The sequence below is a fragment of the Monomorium pharaonis genome, chromosome 5 (genome assembly GCF_013373865.1).
Source record: "Monomorium pharaonis isolate MP-MQ-018 chromosome 5, ASM1337386v2, whole genome shotgun sequence".
Classification (NCBI taxonomy): domain Eukaryota; kingdom Metazoa; phylum Arthropoda; class Insecta; order Hymenoptera; family Formicidae; genus Monomorium; species Monomorium pharaonis.
Window position 1 is genome coordinate 13,690,658 of NC_050471.1, and position 27,663 is coordinate 13,718,320.

Genomic DNA, 27,663 nt, shown 5'->3' on the forward strand with positions numbered 1-27,663 from the left:
TTTATTGAAAATCACTATTTAGGGGTTTTTGGGGTTATTGATTACGAATCAGGCATCAGAATTGTCGATTTGTGAACGACGAATTTACTGTCGTGAATGAAATAATCAAAATCATTCAATTTTAAAATTTATCTGACTCATATAAACGCGAATGAGTTTTATAAGTTGTATTCTACAAATTCAATTTTCTCTTGTTATTTTTCTCTTTTTATACTTATAATATGTTTTTTATATTTATAATATATGTTCAAAAACTAAAAAAATACGAAAAATATAAAAAATACAAAAGACAAAGAACTAAAAAAATGGAAAATGGTACAAAATTAAAAGCTTTCTATTTACATTTATTTCCAAGTGGTGAGAGCTGGACAACGGCAATTTCTTGACGGCTGAGGAACGTACCATGATTCGCACATTTCAATTTGTATGATGAACATATTTTGTAGAAATTCAAGTTCAGTATAAATGTAACAGATTTTCCGAACGAAAATGAGTATCAGAATCCTCCATGAATGTTTACACATGAAATTTATCACAGCTTTAAACATTTTTTGCTGACTCTACTGCAATATTCGATCTATTTCTTTCAATTCAACAATTCTATTGATATATTTGTAATCAGGAACCCAAAAAACCCCCCATAGAGTGATTTTCAGGGAATTTGAGAGATTTTAGAAATTTTTTTACCGCTATATTTAACCCGCCATCTTGAGTTCGAATATTTTGATGTCAAATTCGTGAATAACGACCCGAAAAAGCCCCATATAGTAATTTTCAGTAAATTTGATTGACTTTAAACATTTTCGACTGCCATATTGGATCCGTCATCTTGAATTTCACATGTCTGATAACAGAATCGCAATCAGCGACCCAAAAAACATCTAAAAATCAATTTGAATAATAAAGTGATTAAAAGGAATATTTACATACAGAGAAATCGAAGATATCATAGAGTTTCCCTCTTCTAACCGCCATTTTGGATGTCGCCATCTTGAATTAAAATACACTCACACGTACATTTTAATTCAAGATTATAGTCTATGGACGCAAGATTTTTACTTTTCAGAGATATGTCCATCGGTTTTCTATGTATAAATATTGATTGAAAAAAAATTTCAGTAAAAAAATCAGTTTTTTTGCAAATAAATGAACATAACTTGTCCTGATCACATTTTTGAGAAATTCTGACAACGGATATTGAAAGTTCAGAAAATTTTACATAAGAAAAAGTTGGTATAAAATTTTTTGAGGATTAAATTCATCCTATTTTAAAAAAGAGATGTAAAGTCGATTGCTCGCATATCTCAAAGTTTATTGTTGTCGTTTTTCCGCGATGCTGAATGGTTCTCTCGCTGCGCTTACTTTGCGAGTAGCTGTCATCGCGAAGATCGCGTGTTTTGATGGGTTAATGGTAATAGTACCCAGGTAGCAAGGTGACGTTAATACGACGTCAATAATTCGTCATTTAAGGTCGCAGACGTCATGTTACCAAATTAAGACGTAATAGTAACGTCATTTTTTGACCTATTAATTACGTCAGTCATTTATCCATCCTACAACGTATTTCCGACGTCATATTCTTGACTAATTAATAACGTCAGTTAATGGATCATTTTACGACGTATTAATAAGATTTTATTAGTGACTAATTACTGACGTTAACTATAATTCTTTGTAATAATTGACGATTTGACCTCAAATGACAAATTATTGAGGTCTAGTGGACGACACCTTGCTACCTATAACTATCATTATTTAAAGATTGGTTAATAAACAACATTATTAAAATTAATATAATATTTTATATAATTAATACTATCAATATTTTAGAATTATCCCCAGGCAGCACATAATATTTATGATAAATATTTATTAATATTTATTAATATTTATTTTTTCAAAATATTATATAAATATTTTACACATATTTTATGTATACGAAGAAAAAAATCTTTATTCAACATATTAAAATATAGATTAAATATTTTATATAATATTTATGGTAAATAAAAGATAAAGATTTGTGTAAGTAAGATTTTGTAAATATTTATAAATATTTCATAAATATTTTTATAATATTTATGATAAATCTTTATGATTTGTCAAATCTAAGACCACAAAAATATTTATAAAATATTTAGATAAATATTTATAAAATATTTAAATAAATATTATAAATATTTTATAAATATTTTATAAATATTGCGTTTTGTCTGAGGTATAATTTAGCTTTATCAAAAAAACAGAGCAAAAACATATTTCTATAAGTTATTCCACATGTTATTTTGCATATGTAAAAATCAGGAAAAAAACTGTAAATTTATATTTATTTATAAAAATATTAGTTAACTACAAGTTTCATGTTTCTCGCATCTATTGAACTGATCTATAACAAATATGTATTCATGATCATCAAGTGTTCATGGATCATCACAAAGGACTAGGTAGCGTACGATCTTCGAAGTCAAGCAACGTCGATGGCGGTTCAGAGTTGGATGGGTGACTGCGAAAGTTAGGCAATTCCAAATGTGACTATGGTGTGGTGGGTCGTGATGCTTGTTGAGAAACAACGTAGATTTTTTTTTACATTATAATTATGTTATTTCGATATTTTCATAATGCAAGTACTGCATATATAGGACATGTACCCGAAATATTTTATAAAACGTCAAAATAACGGCTTTTACTACCTGGGATAGTCATAAAAATGACGTTAAAATGTCGTCTTTATTAAATGTAATCTAAAAACTTATGTTTTGTCATAAAAATAACAATAAAATACCGTCAAATGTACGATACTAGCTTCTTGAAAATGACGTCAATAATATGAAAATAATGACGTATTTTTGACGTCAATATATGACGTCGTTAAGATGAGACAAATGTACGTCAGTTTTACGACATTTAGACGTCATTTTATCTCGACATTATGACGTCTGGTCATCGTCATAAAATGACCAAAAAATGCCGTCAATTAGACGTCACCTTGCTACCTGGGTATTAAGTAATGTAGTGTAATGTAGTGTTGGTTCTGTTTCTACGTCGATGAAGATCTTTCTTTCCCTTTGGTTGGACGATTACAAGATTACCTCAAATAAGTTTTACTAAACTTATTCATTATAACCTCTTCTCAAAAAAATTGATACTTTGTGTTGTATTTTATTTTTATTTAGCAGTTTTTGTTTAAAAAAAAGTGGGAGAAGAAGATTTGAATAAGTAAGCAATCTAAGTGAGAAATCTCTAGGACGAGAACTTTTGGTGCAGAATAGAGAACGCCTGGTTGAACGAGCGATTCGCGTCGGAGATCCGTACAAGTCCGATCTGGTCGACTGCATATAGCAGGTCCCGCACATGGAGGTGAACATTAAAGCTTAGGACAGACTGCTGTCACGTGAGTTCATTTGAGCTTAGGAGAAAAATTAAAATGTGAACTATGTTACGTGCGATACATGGAGAGCAGTGCACTTGCACACGGTTCAAATAGACACGGTGCATTTGGACACGGTGCATTTGGACACGATGCTTTTGGACACGATATCTTGCGCACGGTTCAAATGGCCACGGTGAATTTGGACACAAAAGAAATTTTATTAAAAATGTACACCAGTTATATGCACACGCAAAATTTGACCACCGGATATTTGCACACGAAAAAATGCCCACCGTTCACTTGGACACATAAAAGTTGCACATCATTCATTTGCACACCGCTCACTTGCACACCATTCACTTGCACACCGTTCACTTGCCCACTACTCATTTGCACACCAAGAAATGCGCACCGATCATTTGCACACGGAAAGATGTACACCGATTATTTGCACATGGAAAAATGCGCACCGATCACAGTGTTGCCAGATGTGGGGATTTTTCCCCAAATTGGGTATTTTTTAACTTAATGAGGAAATTTTTTTCTAAATTGGGGATTTTATATAAGTAGGGATAAATTGGTGAAAAATTATCGTCCTCTACGAACAGCTAGAGAAAACTGCTAGGTCAAAAACTGCTGAGGACAAAATTATAGATATGTGTCTATGGACAAAATCCTTCATCAGATAGAATACCACTAATAAATAAAAAGCAATAAAAAGTCTGAAAGTGATAGAGTGGCCATCTTCGCGTTCTATTGTTCTCACTTTTATCAATTACTTTTATAGACTGATGAGTCAATCTAGTCTAGTACATTGTCAATGTTTGTGTCGAATTCGAAGCTTGTCAAAACAATTAATTAAGATAAAAAAACACGATAATAATATATTTTTTCCCACTATATATTTTTTGGTAATGGCTTGTCTCATTAACACCTATATTTTCGCATGTAATGGTAACATTCAACGTTATGTAAGTTTTCAAATTTTACAATTGCAGAGTTTTATGTGCGATACTGCAGGTTTACGTATCTTGATTATTATAACTCAATCAACAAGTTTATTAAAGGTGTTTTTTATTAGTTACAAGATATAATGTTATAAGAATTAGTTAATGTAAAATAATAATATTAGTTTAATATTGACAACTTCTTTTATAGATAACATTTCATAATGTCAGAATGTCAATCTGATCATGATGGGTATAATACCAAAGAAGAAAAATTACGCACTTTTAAAGCATCATCATCAATTTTAAAAAATAAGAAAAAATTTATTCACAAGTACAACAGTAGCTGGGAAACGCATAAAAAATTTAAATTTTGGATTGCCCTAAGTACAAAAAGTAATTTATATTTTTATTGTAAAGTGTGCCATGAAGATTATCTAGGTGGAATATCGGCTGTAAAAAAGCATGGTTTATCGAAGAAACATGTTAATAAATTTAATGCTATTGTTACGAGCCGGATTTCCCCATCCGACCTTGTAATCGACATATGTAGATCGCGACTAAGCATTCGGCAAAATATCAATCGCGCAACTCTTGGCGCGACAATAAGAAAATAGCGCAACGGCCCAATTAGAGCCGAATAATCGAAATTCAGACGCAGCAGCCTTGCCGAGTAGCAGGAACGCTGATCGGCAAGGACGCAACGTAACCCAGAAAACTGGAATAAAAAGGGAAAGCCCAACGCCGAGTCGGGCTCACAAGGGAACCTCGCGAACTCGAAAATTCATATTTTAATGAAACTTGGCATAAATGTAGAAGGGGTAAATACATGAATTTAGAAATTTATCGTAGCTGCCCATAAACGGTTTAAAGGGGTGAAAGAAGTCTGGATATAAATATTTTATATTATATTATATTATTATATTACTATATTATATTAATATTATTTACTCTTTCTCTCTCACTCACATCAGCATGCATTCACGTGAGACATTATTATATTATATTATTACATATTATTATATTATACAAAATATTATTATTTTATATTACTTTATTTTATTATATTTTTAGTATCTTATATTATATTCAATATCATAAATAAACCTTAATAAAAAATTTCTTTAAAATATTTTTTAACGCTCTCCGTCGCGGTGCTATCGCATTCTCTCATGCTTTTTTCAGTGCATAGCGTAGAGCAGATTTTTGCTTTTTCCGATATATCTCGAAAAGTATTGGAGATATCAAAAAATGTTTTATACAAAAGTTTTATGGTAACAATATCTCTATCTAACTACATTAATAAAATTAAAAAAAAAATTTTTTTTTTCAAAAATTAAAAAACAATTGTTTAAAAAAAATTTTTTTTAAATTTAATTACTGTAGTTAGATAGAAGTACTTTTATTGTAAAATTTTTGTATAAAACATTTTTTAATATTTTGTTTAGTTTACGAGATATATCGAGAAAACGAAAAATGTCTCAATCTTTAAAGGATGGTTTCACCCCTTTAAACCGTTTATGGGCAGCTACGATAAATTTCTAAATTCATGTATTTACCCCCTCTACATTTATGCCAAGTTTCATTAAAATCAGAATTTTCAAGTTCGCGAGGTTCCCTTGTCAGTCAATAATCAATCTGTCGCGTTATTCTGTCACGTAACCCTGTTGTAAAGTAACCTATCGAGTGAAATTAAGTAGTGAAATAAAGTGTACATATTGTCCACGGCGAGAGTGCCTTATTTAAACCCCAGTCCCCGGAAGCGCGCTCTCGAACAAGCAAAGTGCAGCAAATAATAAGTGACCAGCGGTGCAAAGGTCCCCTGACGGAGGACGAACCCCGAAGTGCACGGAGCGGCACGACACTATTAAAAATACAATATTTATGCCTAATATGTCCTCGATATCTTGAAATATGAATCTTAATAAGGACATCAAAACTGCTGAAATGAAAATAGCAATGTTCATTATTTAACATAATATTTCATTTCAAACAACAGATCATCTAGTCAGCTTAATTAAAGACACATCCAAAGATAGTGAAGTTCCTAAAAACATATCGTGCAATAGAACAAAATGCAATGCAATAATAAGAAATGTTTGGGGCCTTGGAATACTTGAAGATCTTTTTGCTCGTATGAATAATAACAAATTTTCTATTATTGTGGATGAATCTACTGTGGCGAATATACAGCCACCGAATTATAGCGGTAACGGAAGATAAAAGTTTAGAACAAACATCGAAATATAAAGTAGCGTAGGAACGCGATCGGAAAAATATTTACGGAGGGAGAAAGCTACAGCCTTGGGAGAAGGATTAGGTAAAGCGAGCATCGACATTCGGAGTTTAGCAAGTAAGCAGATCGGACGCAAAGACTGACAAAAATAAAAGACATTCTCCGAGACTTGCTTTCCGTTTCTAATTATTTAATATTTCGTCCGTCCGTCGAGACCTAATCCTGTGAACCCGTTCCGCAACACACGCGATATTCACCAAACTATGGATTGTTCAAGTATAAAACATTTAGCTATTGTCGTAAGGATGATAAATAATTTTATTGTTAGAGATGAGTTTTTATGTTTATTACCAATAAATAAACTAACAGCTCAAAATTTATATAGTGCTGTAACTAATTTTTTTATTGAAAATTCTATTGACTATAAAAAGCAATTAATAGGATTAGGGGCAAATGGAGCCAATGTAATGATGGGTGCTAACCATTCATTTTAATCACTACTTAAAAATGATATTCCAAATATATTCATTTTAAAATGTACTTGTCATTCATTGGCTTTATGTGCTTCTTATGCATCTGAAAAGTTACCAACTTATGTAGATGAGTTAGTTCGAGATATTTATACTTACCTACAATTTAGTTATAAAAGACAAAGTACATTTAAAGAATTCCAAAAATTTTTAAAATTAAAACCGCATAAAATATTACAAAAGTCTCAAACTAGATGGTTATCTTTTCATGCGTGTATCGCACGTATATTAGAACAGTATGAAAGTTTAACTCTTTATTTTCAAGGAGAATATTTAATTGATAAAAAAGCTGAATCAATTTTTATTAAGTTAAAAGATCCTCTTGTAAAATTATATTTACATTTCTTAAATTACGTATTACCTTTTTTAACAAAATTAAATTTGGAATTTTAATCTGAAACATCTAAAATACACACTTTATATTCAAAAATTGCAACAGTTTACAAAACATTGTTAGAATATTATATTAATAGTCAATATTTAAAAAATAATAATTTATCTGTTATCTAATACAAAAATCCTTTATTTTTCTTAAAACTAGAAAATATTTATTTTGGTGGAGAATGTATGGCTATATTAGCAAATAATCAAAACATTTCTTCAAAAAAAAAAAAAAAAAATTTTAGAATTAACTGTTTAAATTTTTACATTGAATGTGCACATCAAATGTATAAGCGGTTTTTTTTAAGTCAGATTTTGTTTCACAAATAAAAAATTTAGAATTTATTGATCCAAGAAATATGGATAAAATAGTTACTATAGCACCTGTTGCTACACATTTTAAAAGTTTATTTAATTTAAATATCAATGAACTTGATAATGATTGGCGTTTGTTAAGAAATGATGAAACTTTATCTAGAGAAGATAATTTTTTGACTTTTTGGGAAAACGTTAATAAAATAGAAAATGGTGATGGTACAAAAACTTTTTCAAATATTTGCACATTTGTATCTATGATTTTGACTCTTCCACATAGTAGTGTAGCAGAGGAAAGAATTTTTAGCACTATTAAGGCGATGCTGGACTGCCTCTCAAACTTGATCGAGGTCGATAATGTAGAGTCATTCATGCACATCATTAATGAGATTTCGTATATATCTCTTTTATAAATTTGGAAATTCTTTTCCAGAATTAAAGTACACATATTAATATCCATCTGTGAATTGGACTTTATATCGAGGACAAAAAGATTTTTTTTTTATTGCTCTACCCACCGATTTTTTACGCGTATATAACCTAAATTTTCGTTTCACAATTTCGTCTCAATTAGGCACTAAAATCTAATTTTCGAAACTCGACACTGTTTGTTCTCGTCTACTAGTCTGTGAATACGAATTTCGTAGGTACAAACTATAGATCTTTTATATTAAGTAAACATCCCAGTGAACACATTTTATAGCGGCAATATAACATGGAAGTTACATGTAATTTAACATTGTTATTCTTGTGATATGTAGGTGCTATATGACATGGAAATAACCTGTTACGTAATATTTGTTATACGCAAGTGATATAGCTGTTATACATCGTTTTGGCGTTACAGTTATTCAACAAAAATTGTATAATCGTAACATAACATGTTCGTATCAATGTTATTACGGAACGATGCGTCGTAGTTGACTCAGAAATCAGACAACATTATAACATCCTGAATGACAGATCTATTTGATAATAAAAAAAATTATTATAAAAATAATGTTTTCAAAAATAACGGTTTGTCTACAATTACTGCGCACAAAAAATGCACAAAATCTAAATTCATTATGTGCTAAACAAAAACAGAATAATAAATACTATTTAATTTTTCTTAGAATTACGATCTATATAGTTAACCATCTAATTAATCATTTGAACGCTTCAAAAATTAGTGCTAAATAAATCGCAATTTCCATCAAATTATTAAGGTTATGGAAAAAGATAAATTTAACAATGAAATTATTAAGTAAATAAATTAATGCTATTTATTTTTAATGTTTTGCAAAATTTAATTGCTTTTATAAAAAATAATATAGTTGCGTCAGTTTATAACATATGTAGACAATAACAAGTACCCATATCGATGAGTTAAATTGGCGTAGCAGGTAGAGTACAAGGTTCGTCATTCTAAGGTCCCGGGTTCAAACCTAGCAGCGGCAAGTAAAAATAAAATAAAAAATAACAATTTAAATTTAATTAATTAATAAAAATTTATTCTAAATTTAGTATGTGCTGTTGATAAAAATAATTTTAAAAAAATAAAATTTTTATTTTATTTTATTTTTCTTTGTAACTGTTGTGTAACGGTTAGATAACATGTAATTATAACATGTTATATTGCTGAGTCGGAAATTGTAACTTACATGTAAGTTACGTGTAATTTCAGAGTAACGTAACCTGTTATATTCGGTTACATTGCTGTTACACTGCTACTATATTACTGTGTTCACTGGGATTGTTATGATGTGACAGCAAATTAAAAATTTTTTCTCGTTTTTGGAGGAAATTCCACTCCACAGATTGATAGCAATGCGTATTTTTTTATTCTGGAGAAAGATTTCCAAATCTATAAAAGAAATAAAAAGATATTGTTAAACAAAAATTACTATCTTTTTGTTGGTAAAACAGATAACTCCAGCATCCCCTTAATTTAAATAAAACAAAAGTAAGAAACCGTTTGTTAACAAAGACCCTTTGTGGTATTCTCCATTGTAAGAACTATCTTAATTTAAAAAACAAGTCTTGCTTTGATATTAATGTTCCACAAAATATGCTACAAAAACATAATGATAATATGTATAAAAATGTTGATTCCGAGATAGACAATTAAGTCAATTATGCAAATTTTGTACATTGAATGAATTAAAATTCAATTTACAAAGTAAAAAAAGTTGTATTACATGTTAGCGTTCGTTATTGCATTACTTTTCTCTGTATTATGTTACAAAATATTAGTAGCATTTTTTATTTATGACTCGATTCAGGTTATGAAATAAAGTACCAATTAAATATTTAATGCATTTATTTCAAAGACGAATAAAGTCATAAATCAAAACTATTATAAGTGACATTTTATTTAATTGTGATATGAGATATAGAAAATACGTTTATTTTTAAGTTATAATATTGAAAAAATTACAATAGTTGTGCATATTGCAAACGCCTTTTAATTCAAACTTGAGCATTAAATTAAATTGCGTTTAAATATTTATATATTATAATTCAACGTTATTTTTAAAAAATAGATTGAAAAGTTATTTTATAAATAATGTGATTTTAATATGCACATAAAAAATTTAAAAAAATTTAAAAGTATAATAAGAAAAACTATTTAAAATGTTATTTGTATTACTGTTTTTCAAAATAAAAACTTTATTTACAAATTATATTATTATATTTACACAACATTAACAATAAACATTAACAATAAACATTAACATTATGCAATAATAGCTCCAATTTTATGTTTTAAATGCTTTTCAATATTTTTCTTTTATTCCTCAAATTGAAAAAAGTGCAATATAAGTTTTTTTTACAGCTAAACCGCTCGCATCGTTTATCTTGCCTCTTTTTTCTAACGTTAAAAGAAGAAGATATAAGTTAAACAATAACCATTCAGGAGAAAAAATTGTTTAGTGAGCGTTTAACAACTCTTTAATTAGTTTTATCTTAAGTCTTTTCTTGGATTTAAGTATACTACTTAATTATATTAAAAACTCAGAGCATGTTTTTATTTCAAAGTAATGCGCCAATTAAATTTTTAGTTGGCGATTTTTATACAATGGTTGGTGCCATTTTAGTAAGGCAATTGGGGATAAATATATTTTGTACCTGGCAACACTGACCGATCATTTGCACACGGAAAGATGCTCACTGATTATTTGCACACGGAAAGATGCACACTGATCATTTGCACATGGGAATGATCAGTGCGCATCTTTCCGTGTGCAAATGATTGGTGTGCATCTTTCCGTGTGCAAATGATCGGTGCGCATTTCTTGGTGTGCAAATGAGTGGTGGGCAAGTGAACGGTGTGCAAGTGAATGGTGTGCAAGTAAGCGGTGTGCAAATGAATGGTGTGCAACTTTTACGTCTCCAAGTGAACGGTGGTTATTTTTTCGTGTGCAAATATCCGGTGGTCAAATTTTACGTGTTCATATAATTGGTGTACATTTTTAATAAAATTTCTTTTGTGTCCAAATGCACCGTGGTCATTTGAACCGTGCGCAAGATATCATGTCCAAAAGCACCGTGTCCAAATGCACTGTGTCCATTTGAACTGTGTCCAAGTGAGTGCCACCCCGATACGTGTGTCCTCGAGAGAGAGAGAGAGAGAGAGAGAGAGAGAGAGAGAGAGAGAGAGAGAGAGAGAGAGAGAGAGAGAGAGAGAGAGAAAGAGATTGATTGATTGATTGATCTTTTATTAGCTTTCTCAGCTATTTTCAATACATATATATATATAATTTTATGCTACATCATTAAAAACAAACTCTTTTAGCATTCGTTTACACATTTCTAAACGATTACAATGTTTAACTTCAGGTGGTAATGCGTTATACATTAACACACCCTCATAAAATAAACTTTTTTGCGCGCTTCTTGTTTTTCGAAATTCAATAACAATATTCCCTGTCTGCCTAGTTTCGCGTTCTCCCTCTACTATTCTAAGTCTATTACTAAATTGCTCCGGCATCATATTATTTAAAATCTTAAAAATAAATATGCACGTGTTGTAATACAGCCTTTGTCTTATGGTCATAAATTGCAACGCTTGGTGCATACATTTAACTTTGGTACGTCTGTCACATTGCAATATGACTCTTATAGCTCTATTTTGCGCTTTTTGGAGCCTACTTAACTGTGTATCTTTCATATCTATTAGTAGCGTCGTACAATACTCAAAGTGAGGTGCTATAATTGCCTTGTATATCGTACATCTAGTGTAAACCGAGATAAAGTTCCCTATTCTATTTAAAAAACTTATTTTCTTCCCTATTTTCTTTAGCATGTAATCACAGTGACCGCTAAATCTAAGTCTATCATCAATAATTATACCCAAGTACTTTATTATTTCTACACGCTCAATCTCATTTCCATCCAAACATCTCACAGTAGTATTGCCTCTCAATTCTTTTCTTATCCCTCTAACTAACATATATTTTGTTTTCCCCGAATTCATCTTCAGTTTATTAATATTCATCCATTCCTCCACTACGTTAAATGCAATATTCAATTTCCTCTCTACTTCCGCACTGCTCTCACCTGTTACATATATTAAGGTATCGTCCGCAAACATTTTTATATTACACATACCCGAGCAAACGTTAACAATATCATTCATATATATTATAAACAACAATGGGCCCAATACCGAACTCTGTGGCATTCCGTATTCCGTAGTCAGTATCTTAGACTATCTATCATTAAATTGAACTTATTGCATTCTATCTTTTAAGTACGACCTAAACCATTCTAGAACTGTTCCTGTAATACCATACTGGTATAATTTTTCTAATAATCTTTCTCTATCAATTGTCTCGAAAGCTCGTTTAAGATCTACAAAAATAACTCCTACTATTTGTCTCTCACTAATAATCAATTTCCATTCATCTATAACTGTTTGAATTGCTGTTTCACACGAATAATTTTTCCTGAAGCCCGACTGATGTTCCGTTATGATATTATTACTTTCTGGGTAGACCTCAATTTGCTTTTTAACTATTATCTCTAATACTTTTTCATATATTGGTAATATATTAATAGGCCTATAATCACTTGCCTTCTTAGGTTTCTCTACTTTTGGTATTGGAATTATCATGGATGTTTTCCACTCTTTCAAAAAACAACCCTCACTCAATGACTTATTAATTATATCACAATATTCCTCTCCAATGACACAAGACACCGTTTTTAATATATCGCTAGTTATTCCTTCTTCTGTGCCTTTCTTTTTTGGTAATTCCCTAATAATTATTTTTACTTGTTCTGTCGTAATTGACTCAAATTTTTCTAGCTCTCCCTTCTTTTCAATACAATAAATAGTTCTCTTATTTGTGCTCGTTGTATAATTCTTATCTATAGATTTTATTATGTCTTTAATACTTTGTATATAATATAAGTTAAATTTATCAGCTATATCACACTTTATATTATTGTCTAATATTTCAAAATCTATTTTTCCTACAACTTTCGCGCCTATTGGTCCTCCTCTAATAATTTATTTTAATGATTTCCACATATTTGTGGGATTGTTACTATTATGATCAATCATGTTTTTATAATATTCTTTTTTCTTTATTCTAATTAAATTAACTACTGCATTTATTTTTATTTTAAATTGTTGCCAGTTTTGTTCCGTGCTATCATACAGCGCTTTTCTATAAGCCTCTCTCTTCTAGTCGCTAGCTCTTCTATTTCCTTTGAATACCATTTTTTTCCTTCCCATATTTTCGGTATTCTAAAAATTTCCTTAGGTGCTAATATGTTTAGCGCATCTACAATACTATTAATTAAATTCTTTGCCCTTACATTAATATCTAACTCATTAATATCTAAATCATATCCTTTTTCTAAATTACTCTCCACTAGCTTAACAAACACATCTGCATTATATCTACTATAATCCCTGCCACTGAATCCTTTATATTTATTTACAATCTTGTTCGTATTTATCACGACTTTTATCCACGCATGATCCGTTATCTTAGGTTCGTACTTGACTTCTACATTTATATCTTTATTCGCAAAAACTAGATCTATAATTGTTTTACTATTTTCGGTAACTCTTGTTGGTTTATCCACATATTGCTTCATACCTAGACTTTACATAGTCGTTAGTAGTTTATTTGTATAATAAGAGTCTGTCATGCAATCTATATTAAAGTCTCCTAATATTTTACATTCTTCTTTTATCGTTAATTCTTCTACTATCTCCTCTAAGAATTTTATAAACTCTCCATGTGACGCACTCGGTGAATGATATATTACCATTAACACTCCTTTAAATAATTTCTCTTTCACTTCTATTGCAACGCACCACACAATCCTTTCTAATTTTTTCAATACTACTATTTCATACTTGATATCATCTCTTACATACAGAGCAACCCCCCCCTGTATATCTATTTTCCGTGTCGCACACTGTATCCCGGTACATTTATTTCACTGTCTTCAATTTCCGCAATTAGTCTCGACTCCGACAATGCAATAACTGCCAGATTTAATTTCTTCATAATCTGATGCTGTATCTCGTCCTTATGTGCCATTAAACTTTGCGCATTTGTATACAGTATATGTTCCTCTTCCTTCTGTGATTGCTATTTTGCATCCTCCCAGCCGGCCCTTCTTTTTTCCTCTTGTAGAACTCTCTTGAACGTCGGACATTCCGGACTCAGTGCATCATGGTCATCTTTTATCTTCAAGTTGTACGTTTGGTTTTTATACATACAATTTACACATTTCTTCTCATTTATTGTACACTCATTTGATTTGTGATTACCTGCACATTTATGGCATGCTTCATTTCGCGTACAGTATTTCGCAAAATGGTGATAGCCCCAGCATTTAAAGCATCTCTTAACACTAATATGATTAAATACAGGACATCTTTTCCATCCTATATTTACTTTTCCTTGGCTCAACATTAATTCATGTGTTTTTTCATCTATTTCAATTATTATGGCGCCTTCTGTTTTACCTCTTTTGTTAGATTAAGTTTTCAATCTTTTCACTATTCTCATATTATTTTCTTCTTGTGTTTCAAGTTTATTTTGCTTTTTAATTGAGTCTATTAATTCTGTATCACTCAAGTTCCATTCTTTTTCGTCAATATAAACAATTTTTACTTTCGGCTTCATCTGTAGTGACTCCGTAACTTTAAAGTCATCACCCAGCTTGCTTTGCACTGTAGTTTTCAATTTTGCCATTTCATCTCCATTCTCACATCCCAAGATGACTGTACCATTGTTTCCTCTCCTTATTTTCGTTACTCCCATTTCCATATTCTTTATATCTACTTTCTTTTTTATTAACATAGCCGTATCAACATTTTCTTGCTGAACCTTAGGTTTAACAATTATAACATTTTCTTTCTTCTTTTCTTTAACTATCTCACCATAACTCTTTTGTGCTCCTCTTGATGAATTACTAGGTCCAGTGGACAGCATCCTTTTTACTTCTTCTAGCTCTTTTTTGATATTCTTTAACTCATGCTGGATAATTTCTTTTATCATCACTTTAATTTCCTTCTTACATATAGTCTCGTCTTTTATTTCTTTTATTGTTCTCATGAGCCAATCAATTTTTAGGTCCATATTTGCCGATCCACTCGTGCTTGTGCTTGGTCTTCTAGATGCTCCTGTCGATCCGAGACTATCTCTGTTGCTACTTTCCGTTTTCTTTACTTCTCCAATTTCATTCTCTATCCCAAATTTTGCAAAGGGGCCCTGGCATGGTACTAGTTCATTATTTCTATCATAAATTTTGTGTTTACTAACACAGCCTGGATGGTAAAACAGTTAACGCATGATTTGCATTGTACTACTTCAGTTTTAATAGCCTTCTTGCATGCCGAACATCGATATTTGGTGTCCTTTTCTATCGTTGACATTTGTGTTCCGCCGCTGTCGATTCGCTACACGTCAGCAGATTCCATCCACGTCAGTGCTTGCTTGTCACAACGTCGTTGATACACATGATTATAGAAATATAATTCAGCTATTCACAGATCTGCCTTTCCCGGCTAGATAACGATTCCTGTTGTCACTGATCTATGGAACTATCACCACCCTAATTTTATACTTTTCCACTGCTCTCCTTTCTTCTCAAAACACACTATAAAGACGGAGCGATGTTCGACACGTCTACTCCATTCCAGACCCAGCAGTAGAGAGAGAGAGAGAGAGAGAGAGAGAGAGAGAGAGAGAGAGAGAGAGGGAGAGGGAGAGGGAGAGGGAGAGGGAGAGGGAGAGGGAGAGGGAGAGGGAGAGGGAGAGGGAGAGGGAGAGGGAGAGGGAGAGGGAGAGGGAGAGGGAGAGGGAGAGGGAGAGGGAGAGGGAGAGGGAGAGGGAGAGGGAGAGGGAGAGGGAGAGGGAGAGGGAGAGGGAGATGGAGAGGGGGAGGGGGGGGGTGTCATACTAAAATGCGCGAAATACTTATCCATAGTATGTTACACTCTTTGTAATAACACAGAAAAATATTCCCTCCTGATGTAACGATTTCACGATAGTTTAGGCGCGATGCTACGATAATTATGCTTAAAAATTAATGTTTAATCTCATGTATTGTTAACACAACGAAGGATTTTCTTTTATAACCATAGAAAACTTACAGTTTCTTCTACCTTTAATTGCATTATAAATTACGACAGATTTTCAGTGACTTATAATGTATTAACGATAGAAGAAACTCAAAGTTCTCTATCATATACAAGAGAAAATCCTTTGTAGTTAATCATACTAACGATACTTGACATAACATTGATCTCTAATTACCTATAATTACCGTAGAAGTCGCATCGAATAATATATCCTGAAGTCCTTAGATCAAACGTGAATATTTTTCTATCATGTTATTTTACAAAGAGTGTATATTAGGGATAGTATTTCGTGCATTTCGTAATTTTCTAATAAGATGGTTACGAAAGGAGAATGTATAAAGAATCAATCGTGATAAATCTTCGTTAATTTAATATTCCATAAAAAACGATGAGAGAATTTGATGCGGCAAATATTATATTATTTGCAGGTTCCATACGTTTCCATCGCTTACTCTCTTTCGACTTTCTTATTTACAAAAGTTTATTACGATTTAAATTTATCCTATTTTTCTTAATAATTTATTATCTCGTCATGTAATCGCGAGTGTGCGTAGCAGCCATCGACGCGAGCTTAAGCGCGGTGCGGCGAGACGTGGGAACGGCGACGACGCTTCTCCTTCTTTCCTCCGCCGCCGCCGGCAGCCAATGCTTGAAACAGTAGGCCGTGCTATGGCTCGAGCGGCTCGAACCCTTTCTGGCGCGCAAGGCGCGCTCTCATTCGCATAATTTAAAAAATTTATATCTCGATTATTAGCAAACCAAACCCACAACAATATTGAACTTTTATGTTCATCTCGATCCCATCTACCTTTTTATGAACAGTGACCAGTATGCTTTGGGACTCCCTGTATATAGTGCTTAATTTAACTAAAATTATTCAATCATGTTAGTTAAATTTTAAACTAATATTAATATAGTTTTCTTTTGTTACAGGAATACGGAGTTTCCCAAAAAAGCCTTATTAAAAGAAAAAATTTTAAATAAAATTTAAGAAAAGTTTAATTAACTTTGTTGTTTTAATTTTAATATAATATTTAGTATAAAAAGATTTAAAAAATCAATTCAATGAACTTATATTGTATATGTTAATATTAGTAAGTATTATAATAATAGTTTCAATTGATTAATATTACTTTTTATTCTTTTTCCATGTCTTTAAATTTGTAAAATTAAATTTATAAAATTAAGTTTATTTATTGTGTTCATTTAATAAATTATTATTTTAATTATATTTAAATTATATTAACTTTAATTCATGTTAATAAAATTGACAATTTATTCATGTTGATGATACTGATAATCATAATATGAGTATAATGATAATGATGATGATGATAATGTTGTTGATGCTGTTGTTGTTGCTGTTGTTGTTGTTGTTAATGACGATGATGATAATAATGATGCTGACGATGATAATAATAGTGACGATGACGGTTATGACTTATATTGTCGTTAAGATTATGTTTTAATATATATATATATATATATATATATATATATATATTATATATATATATTTAATATATATATATATATAAATTATTAATGTAATATTTCGTAAATAATATAATTTATTAATCTAATTTAGTTATTTAATAAGTATAATTAATAAGTAATAACAATTAATTGCTAATAATTTATTTATCAATTATTTTGATTTATGATAATAAATAATTTATTAATAATATTAAAAATTAATAAACAAAAGTTTTTTGTCATATCTTATTATTATATCTTAATTAATTAATTATAATATTTATATAATTCCTCTTTAAAATTAATGTCCTTTTGATGACGTTGTATCTGTTGTTTCTTAGAAAATAATCATATTTATACAAAATTATTTTCTAAGAAACAACAGATACAACGTCATCAAAAGGACATTAATTTTAAAGAGGAATTATATAAATATTATAATTAATTAATTAAGATATAATAATAAGATATGACAAAAAACTTTTGTTTATTAATTTTTAATATTAATAAATTATTTATTATCATAAATCAAAATAATTGATAAATAAATTATTAGCAATTAATTGTTATTACTTATTAATTATACTCATTAAATAACTAAATTAGATTATTAAATTATATTATTTACGAAATATTACATTAATAATTTTTATTAATAATTGTAATAATTTCTATTTGTGTGTGTGTGTGTGTGTGTGTGTGTGTGTGTGTGTAACCAAAATTATTAATCATTAATTAATAATTAAACAATTTATTTATTTAAAAGCTTAAGTAAATAAATAAAAATAAGAAATAAATAAATTTTTTATATATATTACTATTATATGAATATAAAATATAAATGTAATTAATAATATTATATATTAATTAAATAATTAATTTCTCAAAAAATCTATATTAAATTTTTCTTTTAGACTATATTAATGTTAAAAAAATTATTTATATTTTAAATATTATTAAGTAAGATAAATCTATTTTTTATTTTGCAAAATGCCAAGGCGTAAAGTAGAACGTACTTTAGAAGAAGAAGAACAATTTCGACAACGACGTCTTGAAAAAAATGCAGAAAATTAATGTCGTCGTTGTCAGAATGCAAAGACAGCAGACATTGTTTTACCAAATATAGTTAATAAAAAAAATCATAGTGTTTGTATTATTGGCACAATAACTAATAATCATATAATAAATTTGAATAATGAAACAATTGAAGAAAATTTTGCAAATTCTAATAATCAGGTAATAAACTTGAATAATAAAATAATTGGAGAAAATTCGGAAAATTCTAATAATCACATAATAAACTTGAATAATGAAATAATTGAACAAAATTCTGTTAGACCATTATACCAACAATGTACAGCATATCAGTGTTATTACAGATCACAAGAGAAAAATTATCCTTATTTAAATATTAATAGTACAACATTAATTAATTAAATAGTTTAATATTATATTGGTTCTATGGATGTTTCTTGCATTCATTGTAAAGCAAAACATTTCACAGCTGAAAAAATATCTAATAGGAAATTCATTTTACGATTGTTGTAATCATGGTGCGGTTTGTTTGGAATCATTACCTCAATTTCCACAATTTCTTCATAGTTCGTTCTACGGTAGCCATGTAAAATCTGATATTTTTTTCAGACATATTCGTAGTTATAATAGTTCATTTTAATTCCGCATCATTTAACGCTAATTTAGTTACGTTACGAGTCGAATTATTAGATACATTTGAAGAACGAGTTTATACAAGTATAGATAGTGAAAACTGTGATGATAATGGTAACATTGGTGAAGCCTTACTACCAGAATACTTAAATACTTTGTCTCCGACATTTCTTCCACCTTATGAATTACGTTTAAGACCAAATTCTATTATTATTTTAATTAGAAATCTAAGCATCAATGAAGGTCTTTGCAATGGACTAAATTAATGATTATAGAACTTGCTGATCATTTATTCAAATGCAAAATCTTAACAGATGATAAAGTAGGAGATATTGAGTTTATAAATCGTATAACACTATATTGCGAAAATGTATATCCTTTTATTTTTAAAAGAAGACAGTTTCCAATAAAATTAGCTTTTGCTATGACAATAAATAAGTCACAGGGACAGACATTCGATAAAGTTGGAATAGATCTTCGCAAAGATGTTTTTAATCACGGACAACTTTATGTTGCTTCTTCACGAGTAGTTCTTGGCAAGCATTAAAAGTTTATCTTGGTAGCCAGCGCGATAACAAATAAGTTAAAAATTATGTATATAAAGAAATATATATATAATTTCTCTGTTTTTAAGTTTTTTAAGTTTTTGACATAATTATATGAACATATAATAATATCAATATAATAATATTAAAAACGTAATAGAAAAAGGATAGACAAATGTAATGTAATGGCGCGCGCGTAGCGCGCGCAATGTAATGTTCTAGTATTGTAAAATATCGCTGAAGAAAGTCACAGAAAACTGTCCACTTGGGATTTAATGGGTTAATGCACTATACACTGAAGCAAAATTGTAATTAATTTAAATGCGTGTACTTTTGTTTTTCACTTTATTTTTATCATTTACTAAAGATGGCAACTGTTATCAAAATTTAATAATATAATCTTTAACTATTGAAGATTATAAATTAAATTTGAATATTATAACAAAAACAATATTTTAAATTAATAATATTATAGGCAAAATTAAAAAGTCTTAAATGTTGTTTGAGTTTTGCCAATGTTTTCCTATGTAATTTTTTGTGCTGAATCCGAATTTGACTTAGAATTACTTTATCACATTGGAATTTTGAGATGTTTGAGATTAAATGTGTCAAAAATAGCATTTTTGGCTATGTTTGTTCCACTTATTGCAGCGACCTAGAATTTTTTCCAAATTCTGATAATAATGTCGAAAAGTTAGACCTTTATCTACAAAATACATTTTGGAACGATATGATTCTTTTTTGTCAATATATTACAATTCCGAAAATAAAACGTTTCTCCTAAACATTTTTTTATGAACTTTTTTATCTTGGAGAAATGTTTCTATAAAATGATTACTAAACGTGTCGTAAAAACGTTCATGAAATGTTTGTGAAATAAAAATGTGCTGTTTGAGTCTTTTTTTCACGAGTATGCAAAAATTGAAGTCGGATTTAGTAATTTTTAAATAGTCGTCATCTTGTAAATATAAATTTAAGAAAAATTTAGAAACAGATTATAAAGATTGCGCTACCACTTAATACCTATGTATCTTTCTCAGATAGTCATGTCTAACAAATTATTTCAAGAATTTGCTATTAAGTTCTGTCAGCAAAAAGATTGCAAACTGTACACAGTCTGTAATATTAGAAAATGTCGGTAAATTGTCATTAGAAATATAACAAACCTTGCCTGTTCGATTTCTTCTACAAATCTTCTACAAATCAGATTTTATGAGTAGACTTTGCTAATAAATCATAAGCATATAGCTGAAATATAAGCTGAAATAACAGATGCCAATTTGTTAGAAATTTTAACAAAATCTGCTATCAATCTGCTAATATATTGCGCGCATTTTGTTTGCTGGGTGTTTATTATTTTTATAAATATTAATAACATTTTAAGAACTTATTTTTGAAACTCTAAATATCAAAAAGACGCAAAAAATCTAGACTAGAATATTTACTTATAAAATATTTTATTTGATAGTTTAAAAAAATTAATTCATTAAAGGTCATGGCTAGGTCAATAAAGTTAGCAAAAGAATAACTTTTAGAGGATCCGAGGATGAAAAACTATTGTTGACATAGAAAGTATTTTGTAAAAATCAATTTTGTAATAAATTGTTATAAACAAATTGTTAAAAAATGACTATAAAGAAATAATTATATCAATTGATTCTATGGAAAAAGTTACGAAAATAGCATATTGTGTAACAAATGCGGAAAGTCGGTTTTTTAGCACAAATAAGAAATACCTGATTTGTACAAGTTGCAAATATAAATTTTTTTTTATAAATCCATATAGAAAATGCCGGGGGCGAGAAGAGATTCAAAGGGGAAGACGAGAGATTCAGGGAGAAAGGCGTGGTGTTTGCGGGAAACTCCGCCCGCAATATAGAATAGTCCTGCAGTATAGTCATTTTTTTACAATTTGTTGTAAAATTAACTTTTATGTCAATAATAGTTTTTTATTCTCTGATCCTATTTTTAATAGTTATTTCTTTTTTCCTTATTTTATTGGTCTAGTTATGAATTTTAATGGGTTAATATAAATAAATTCAAAAGTATAATGTTCTTACATTGGCATTTGCCAGTCCATGCCTGGTAAATATGGCCAATAATCAGCCAGCTCCGAAGTTAATAATGCTACAGGCATTCCATGTACGTTTCCGCTTTCACTGGTTTTGTTAGTATTTAAATCTGCGTGAGCATCAACCCATATTACTGCCACATTTTGTCTTTCCTACAAAGAAAAGCATAACATTTTAACAGGTTTTAACAGGTTATTAGTTTTCCTATGAAAATAGGTGTTCTTTGTTTTGCACCTTGATATGTCCGTCGATAGTACCAATACTCAAGCTATGATCACCACCAATCGTTAATACTTGTCTGCCATCACGTAACACTTGTCGAATTTGTTTAGATAAATTATTCATACAATTAGCCACATGACCCAAATGTGACATATTTTTTATATCATTTATATTATTTGCATCGTAGGACACATTGCCATAATCTCGCACATCTAAGTCTTTTTTTATGTATAATGTAATATAAATATATAAATTATGTTAATTATACAAACACACACGCGCGCGCGCGCGTTTATAAAGAAAGAAGTATCATATAAAAGCTTTCTATATAAATATTAATAAGACTTACCTAATATTTTTAATTCGTCTACTAATCTCGCTGCTCTAATCATTTCAGGTCCACGAGCTACTCCTTCTTTTTCCTATATTTATATTCGCATCTTAGTTGCAAAATATAACATAAGCATAATAATCGAGATTTAGAGATGTAGAATTAAAAGAACGACAATATCCAGATATTTAAGAAAAGAGAATTTAGAAAAATTAATAATAAAAAATAAGTTAAAATATTAGTTAAATTTAGATGTGAAGAATATTGATGATATATGTCGATATAAAGAGCCTTAATTGCCGTATATTGTATATTTTGTGGAAACGAGATAGATGTATAGGATAGTATATAGAAGAATATATAGAACACAATGTTAATTTAAAAAATAAAAGATTTGAAATTAATTATGGTATGAGAATTTAGATAAAACAAAAATAAAAGCACTCAAAAAAGCATGATAAGAGAAAGTTAGTTGTAAGAAATTGAAGAAGAAAAAGGAGATAGAGGAAGGATAAAAACAAAGTTATAAAATAAGAATTTTATAATATTATAATAAAGTAATATGAAGTTACAAGTTAGTCGTTAATAGGTTATGTTAGATAGGTTAATAACAAGAAAAGAGTGATGACAATTGTTATAAGAGTTATTCGATTTTAATTTGTTAGTGAATTCAAAGAATTCTATTGTATGCTTTATAAAATTTATTTATTTTTTAATGTGCGCGCTTATTATTCTTATTTATTACTTTTATTAACTATTTATTTAAAACATAAAACATATGTAGTACTACATATTGTGACTGAAACCTAATATTTTTTGTTTACTATTTATATCATTTAAATTTACCTGTCCTTTGTCAAAGGGTACTCCGATAATACCAACTTTTTGACTGTAATAGCGAATACTTAACTTACTAGAAATTGTACGAGCTTTAGCCAGCATATTCATCTTAAACTTTATATCTTTTTCTTACCGCAGAGTTGTTTGCGATATAAACGAATAATCCATTCTTTGACCTATGACTGATATGGCAGTCTGATATAGAAATCTTATTGAGGGCGAAAGAAGAGAAAAAGACTGCTAATGATAAACACAAGTAGTAGATATAAGTGGGATGGGCATTATTTCATTATCTGTTACTGAGTAATTGTTATTGACAAATAACGTTAATAACTGTTATCCAATTTCGAGAATAACAGTTAACTAACTAAACTTATTTTTATAAAGTTCATCGACATAGCAAGACTGAACTATTAGTCTATAAATTATAAAAGTAATCGACAAAAATGATAAGGCTAGGATTTTCTATCACTTTCTATATTTAATGTTATAGCGATTGGCGATTGCGTCATTGTATATTCCTACGTCCATGCGTCAGCGTTTGTGTCTTTTGACCAATCAGAAAAGTTTTAGTCCAGTAGTTCTTTATTGATTGGTCAAGAGATGCAAACGCAATCGCCAATCGTTAGGGTGATTCGGGTCTTTTATCTTATGATGTTGGCAACAATTAAAGTTACCGATAGTTGTATGTTGTGTCGGTTTAATAACTGTCGTTGCACAATGGTTGCACATATTTTTATTATTTTTTCATATCAAAATACATACGCAACGATACTAAGCGAACTGACAACTATCAATAACCGCCAAACCGTGTACAACTGTACAGAATAGCGGCCCAGCACGATTAATTTATGCGAAGTAATACTATAGTTCATATTTCAAGAAAATACAACAATAATAGTAAAACAGTTTTATAAAATTAAAATACAATGAATCGTAGAAAAAAAATAAGTGAAGTGTGGAATTTTTTTAAAGAATTAGATAATGGTACAGCTTCTTGCAATATATGTAAGGCACCATTATCGTATAAAAGTACTACGTCTAATTTAAGAAAACATATCGAGTCAAATCATCCAACTATAGCAATACCGACTAAAAACTCAACTTTACATCAGAGAGTAAGATTCTTGGTTCTCTAATTTTAAGAAATAAATCGTCTTATTAATTTGTTAGTTTCAATATATTAATAACAGTTATAACTTATAGGTTATAAAAAAGTATATTAGAATAATTTTTCTGTGTAAACCTATTTATACAGAAAATATAAAAAAGTATATAGGTTTATACAGAAAAATTAGTTATATCGCAATAAAATTAGTTGTTCCTATTTTAACGGTTTCTATTTTAATGTTCTTATTTTATTAGCTGATGCATATTATAGCTTCTATTTTAGATCATGCAACTAATTCTTTTTTGCATAAATTTTATTATTAATTCTTTTGTATTATGGTATAATAGAATAAAATAGAATTGCTAAAATATTTTATTTATTTTTGTAAAAATGTTCTCAAACATATCCTGAAGATCCTGAAAATCCTAAAGATCCTGAAGATCCTGAAGATCCTATAAATAAATTCTTCGAAACAGACTCTCCTAGTTATTTCAAGAGTCTCACTCCTGAATTTCAACAAAAAGAATGTATTCCTGTTAAACCACATCAACAATAAAAAATTAATAATTTTATTTCTAAAAAAGTAACGGGAAAGACTAAGCAGTTAATTGATAAAAAATTAATTTACTGACGGTTACCAACCATTTAGTATAGTTGAAGATAAAGGATTTAAAAAATTTGTACAGGCTTTAAATCCAGCATATTAACTTCCAAATCAAAAAACAATATCAGAAACATTTATTCCTGCTTTGTATGAAAAATGCATACATAATATAAAATTATTAGTAAGTTTAGGAATGTCTTTTTGCATAACGACAGATGGTTGGACATCTGTGAACACAACAAATTACATTGCCATTACAGCACATTTTATTGATGAGAATTTTCAATTAATATCGATACTATTAGAATGTTCAGCTATAATTTTATCACATACAAGTCAACATTTAAGTTCTGAAATTAATAAAATAATAACGGAATAGAATATAAGAGGGAAAATATTAGCAGTGTCGGATAATGCAAATAACATAAAAAGTGCAATTACGATGCATTTAAGTTTAAAACATTTTGATTGTTTTGCACACACTCTTAATTTAATAGTAACTGACGGTTTCAAAGTTCAAGCCATAACTTATGTAATAACTTATATAATAAACAAAATTGAAACTATTGTGAGTCATTTTCGAAGAAGTTATTTAGTTAATACAAAATTTAATAAATTTCAAGAAAACAAAGGGAAAAACCATTAAAGCTAATACAAGATGTTGCCACTCGATGGTACTCTACATTTCACATGTGTAAGACCTATTCCAATAGCGCACGCGCGAACCAGAGACGGAGAGGGGGCAGAGCCACGCGGACTGGCACCCATGTAAGGCGCGTGCGAACCAGCTCCCGTTTTGTGACGCATTTTTTGAGTTAATCTTACGGATTAATCCAACTCGGTTTTGTCCGGTCGTAAATGCCAAGAGATTAAGGCTTCCCAGTGAACACATTTTATAGCGGCAATATAACATGGAAATTACATGTAATTTAACATTGTTATTCTTGTGATACGTAGGTGCTATATGACATGGAAATAACCTGTTACGTAATATTTGTTATACGCAAGTGATATAGCTGTTATACATCGTTTTGGCGTTACAGTTATTCAACAAAAATTGTATAATCGTATATAACACGTTCGTATCAATGTTATTACGGAACGATGCGTCGTAGTTGACTCAGAAATCAGACATTATAACATCTTGAATGACAGATCTATTTAATAATAAAAAAAATTATTATAAAGATAATGTTTCCAAAAATAACGGTTTGTCTACAATTACTGCGCACAAAAAATGCACAAAATCTAAATTCATCATGTGCTAAACAAAAACAGAATAATAAATGTATACTATTCAATTTTTCTTAGAATTATGATCTATATAGTTAACCATCTAATTAATCATTTGAACGCTTCAAAGATTAGTGCTAAATAGATCGCAATTTCCATCAAATTATTAAGGTTATGGAAAAAGGTAAATTTAACAATGAAATTAATAAGTAAATAAATTAATGCTATTTATTTTTAATATGTTTTGCAAAATTTAATTGCTTTTATAAAAAATAATATAGTCGCGTCAGTTTACATATAGGTATATGTAGACAATAACAAGTACCCATATCGATGAGTCAAATTGGCGTAGCAGGTAGAGTACAAGGTTCGTAATCCTAAGGTCCCGGGTTCAAACCTAGCAGCGGCAAGTAAGAATAAAATAAAAAATAACATAATTTAAATTTAATTAATTAATAAAAATTTATTCTAAATGTAGTATGTGCTGTTGATAAAAATAATTTAAAAAAAATGAATTTTTTATTTTATTTTATTTTTCTTTGTAACTGTTGTGTAACAGTTATATGTATAACATGTAATTATAACATGTTATATTGCTGAGTTGGAAATTGTAACTTACATGTAAGTTACGTGTAATTTCAGAGTAACGTAACCTGTTATATTCGGTTACATTGCTGTTACACTGCTGCTATATTACTGTGTTCACTGGGTTGTTTTTTGTCTCTGCACTGCTACACGAGTGCAATAAATTAAAATAAGACAAAATTTTTTCTTCTTTTAAGAATATATCCACACAAATTTGCATAAGCGCATAAGCATATGCATAAAAAATTTGATTTTTTTCTTATGCAAGTGCTTAATGTGGACCAATCAATTGTCTTATGCATATGCTTATGCGCTTATGCAAGTTTGTGTGTATATACCATATATAGATAAAGCCTTATCGAACTTTTGCGTGCCAAGATAAGCGGGTTAAGGACCGGGATATATTTTAACTTATTACATCAGAGTAACGACAAAGAATAGGCCTTTTACTCAAAATTTGAATCGGATAGAGTTAGGTCAATTGGCCAATAGTTATGCTGGTTACAACGGAATTAACCTAATTTCCGTTGTGACCAGAATAGCCATTGGCTAATTGTTCTAACTCTACCCGATTCAAATTTTGGGTGGAGCTGCGCAGTGA

General features: G+C 29.5%; 2 protein-coding genes across 4 annotated transcripts in view; one reads left to right on the forward strand and one right to left on the reverse strand.

The window, feature by feature from the left end:
* Window positions 1–23,781, reverse strand: part of LOC105839025 (arginase, hepatic) — a 92,344-nt gene extending 68,563 nt beyond the window's left edge. For all 3 annotated transcript variants that reach the window (XM_012685016.3, XM_036286939.1, XM_036286938.1), the window contains exons 1-4: window positions 23,536–23,781; window positions 22,708–22,780; window positions 22,371–22,576; window positions 22,125–22,288 (exon numbers count right to left, since the gene is read on the reverse strand). In XM_012685016.3, the coding sequence (XP_012540470.1) occupies window positions 22,125–22,288; window positions 22,371–22,576; window positions 22,708–22,780; window positions 23,536–23,637 (545 nt within the window). In that variant the 5' untranslated portion in view covers window positions 23,638–23,781. The remainder of the gene's footprint in view (window positions 1–22,124; window positions 22,289–22,370; window positions 22,577–22,707; window positions 22,781–23,535) is intronic.
* Window positions 23,782–25,341: 1,560 nt separating this feature from the next.
* LOC118645576 (zinc finger BED domain-containing protein DAYSLEEPER-like) lies at window positions 25,342–26,174 on the forward strand. The gene is given in 2 exon segments (XM_036286940.1): window positions 25,342–25,876; window positions 25,879–26,174. Coding segments are annotated over 2 exon segments (624 nt in total). The 5' UTR covers window positions 25,342–25,437; the 3' UTR covers window positions 26,064–26,174.
* The last annotated feature ends 1,489 nt before the right edge of the window (window positions 26,175–27,663 follow it).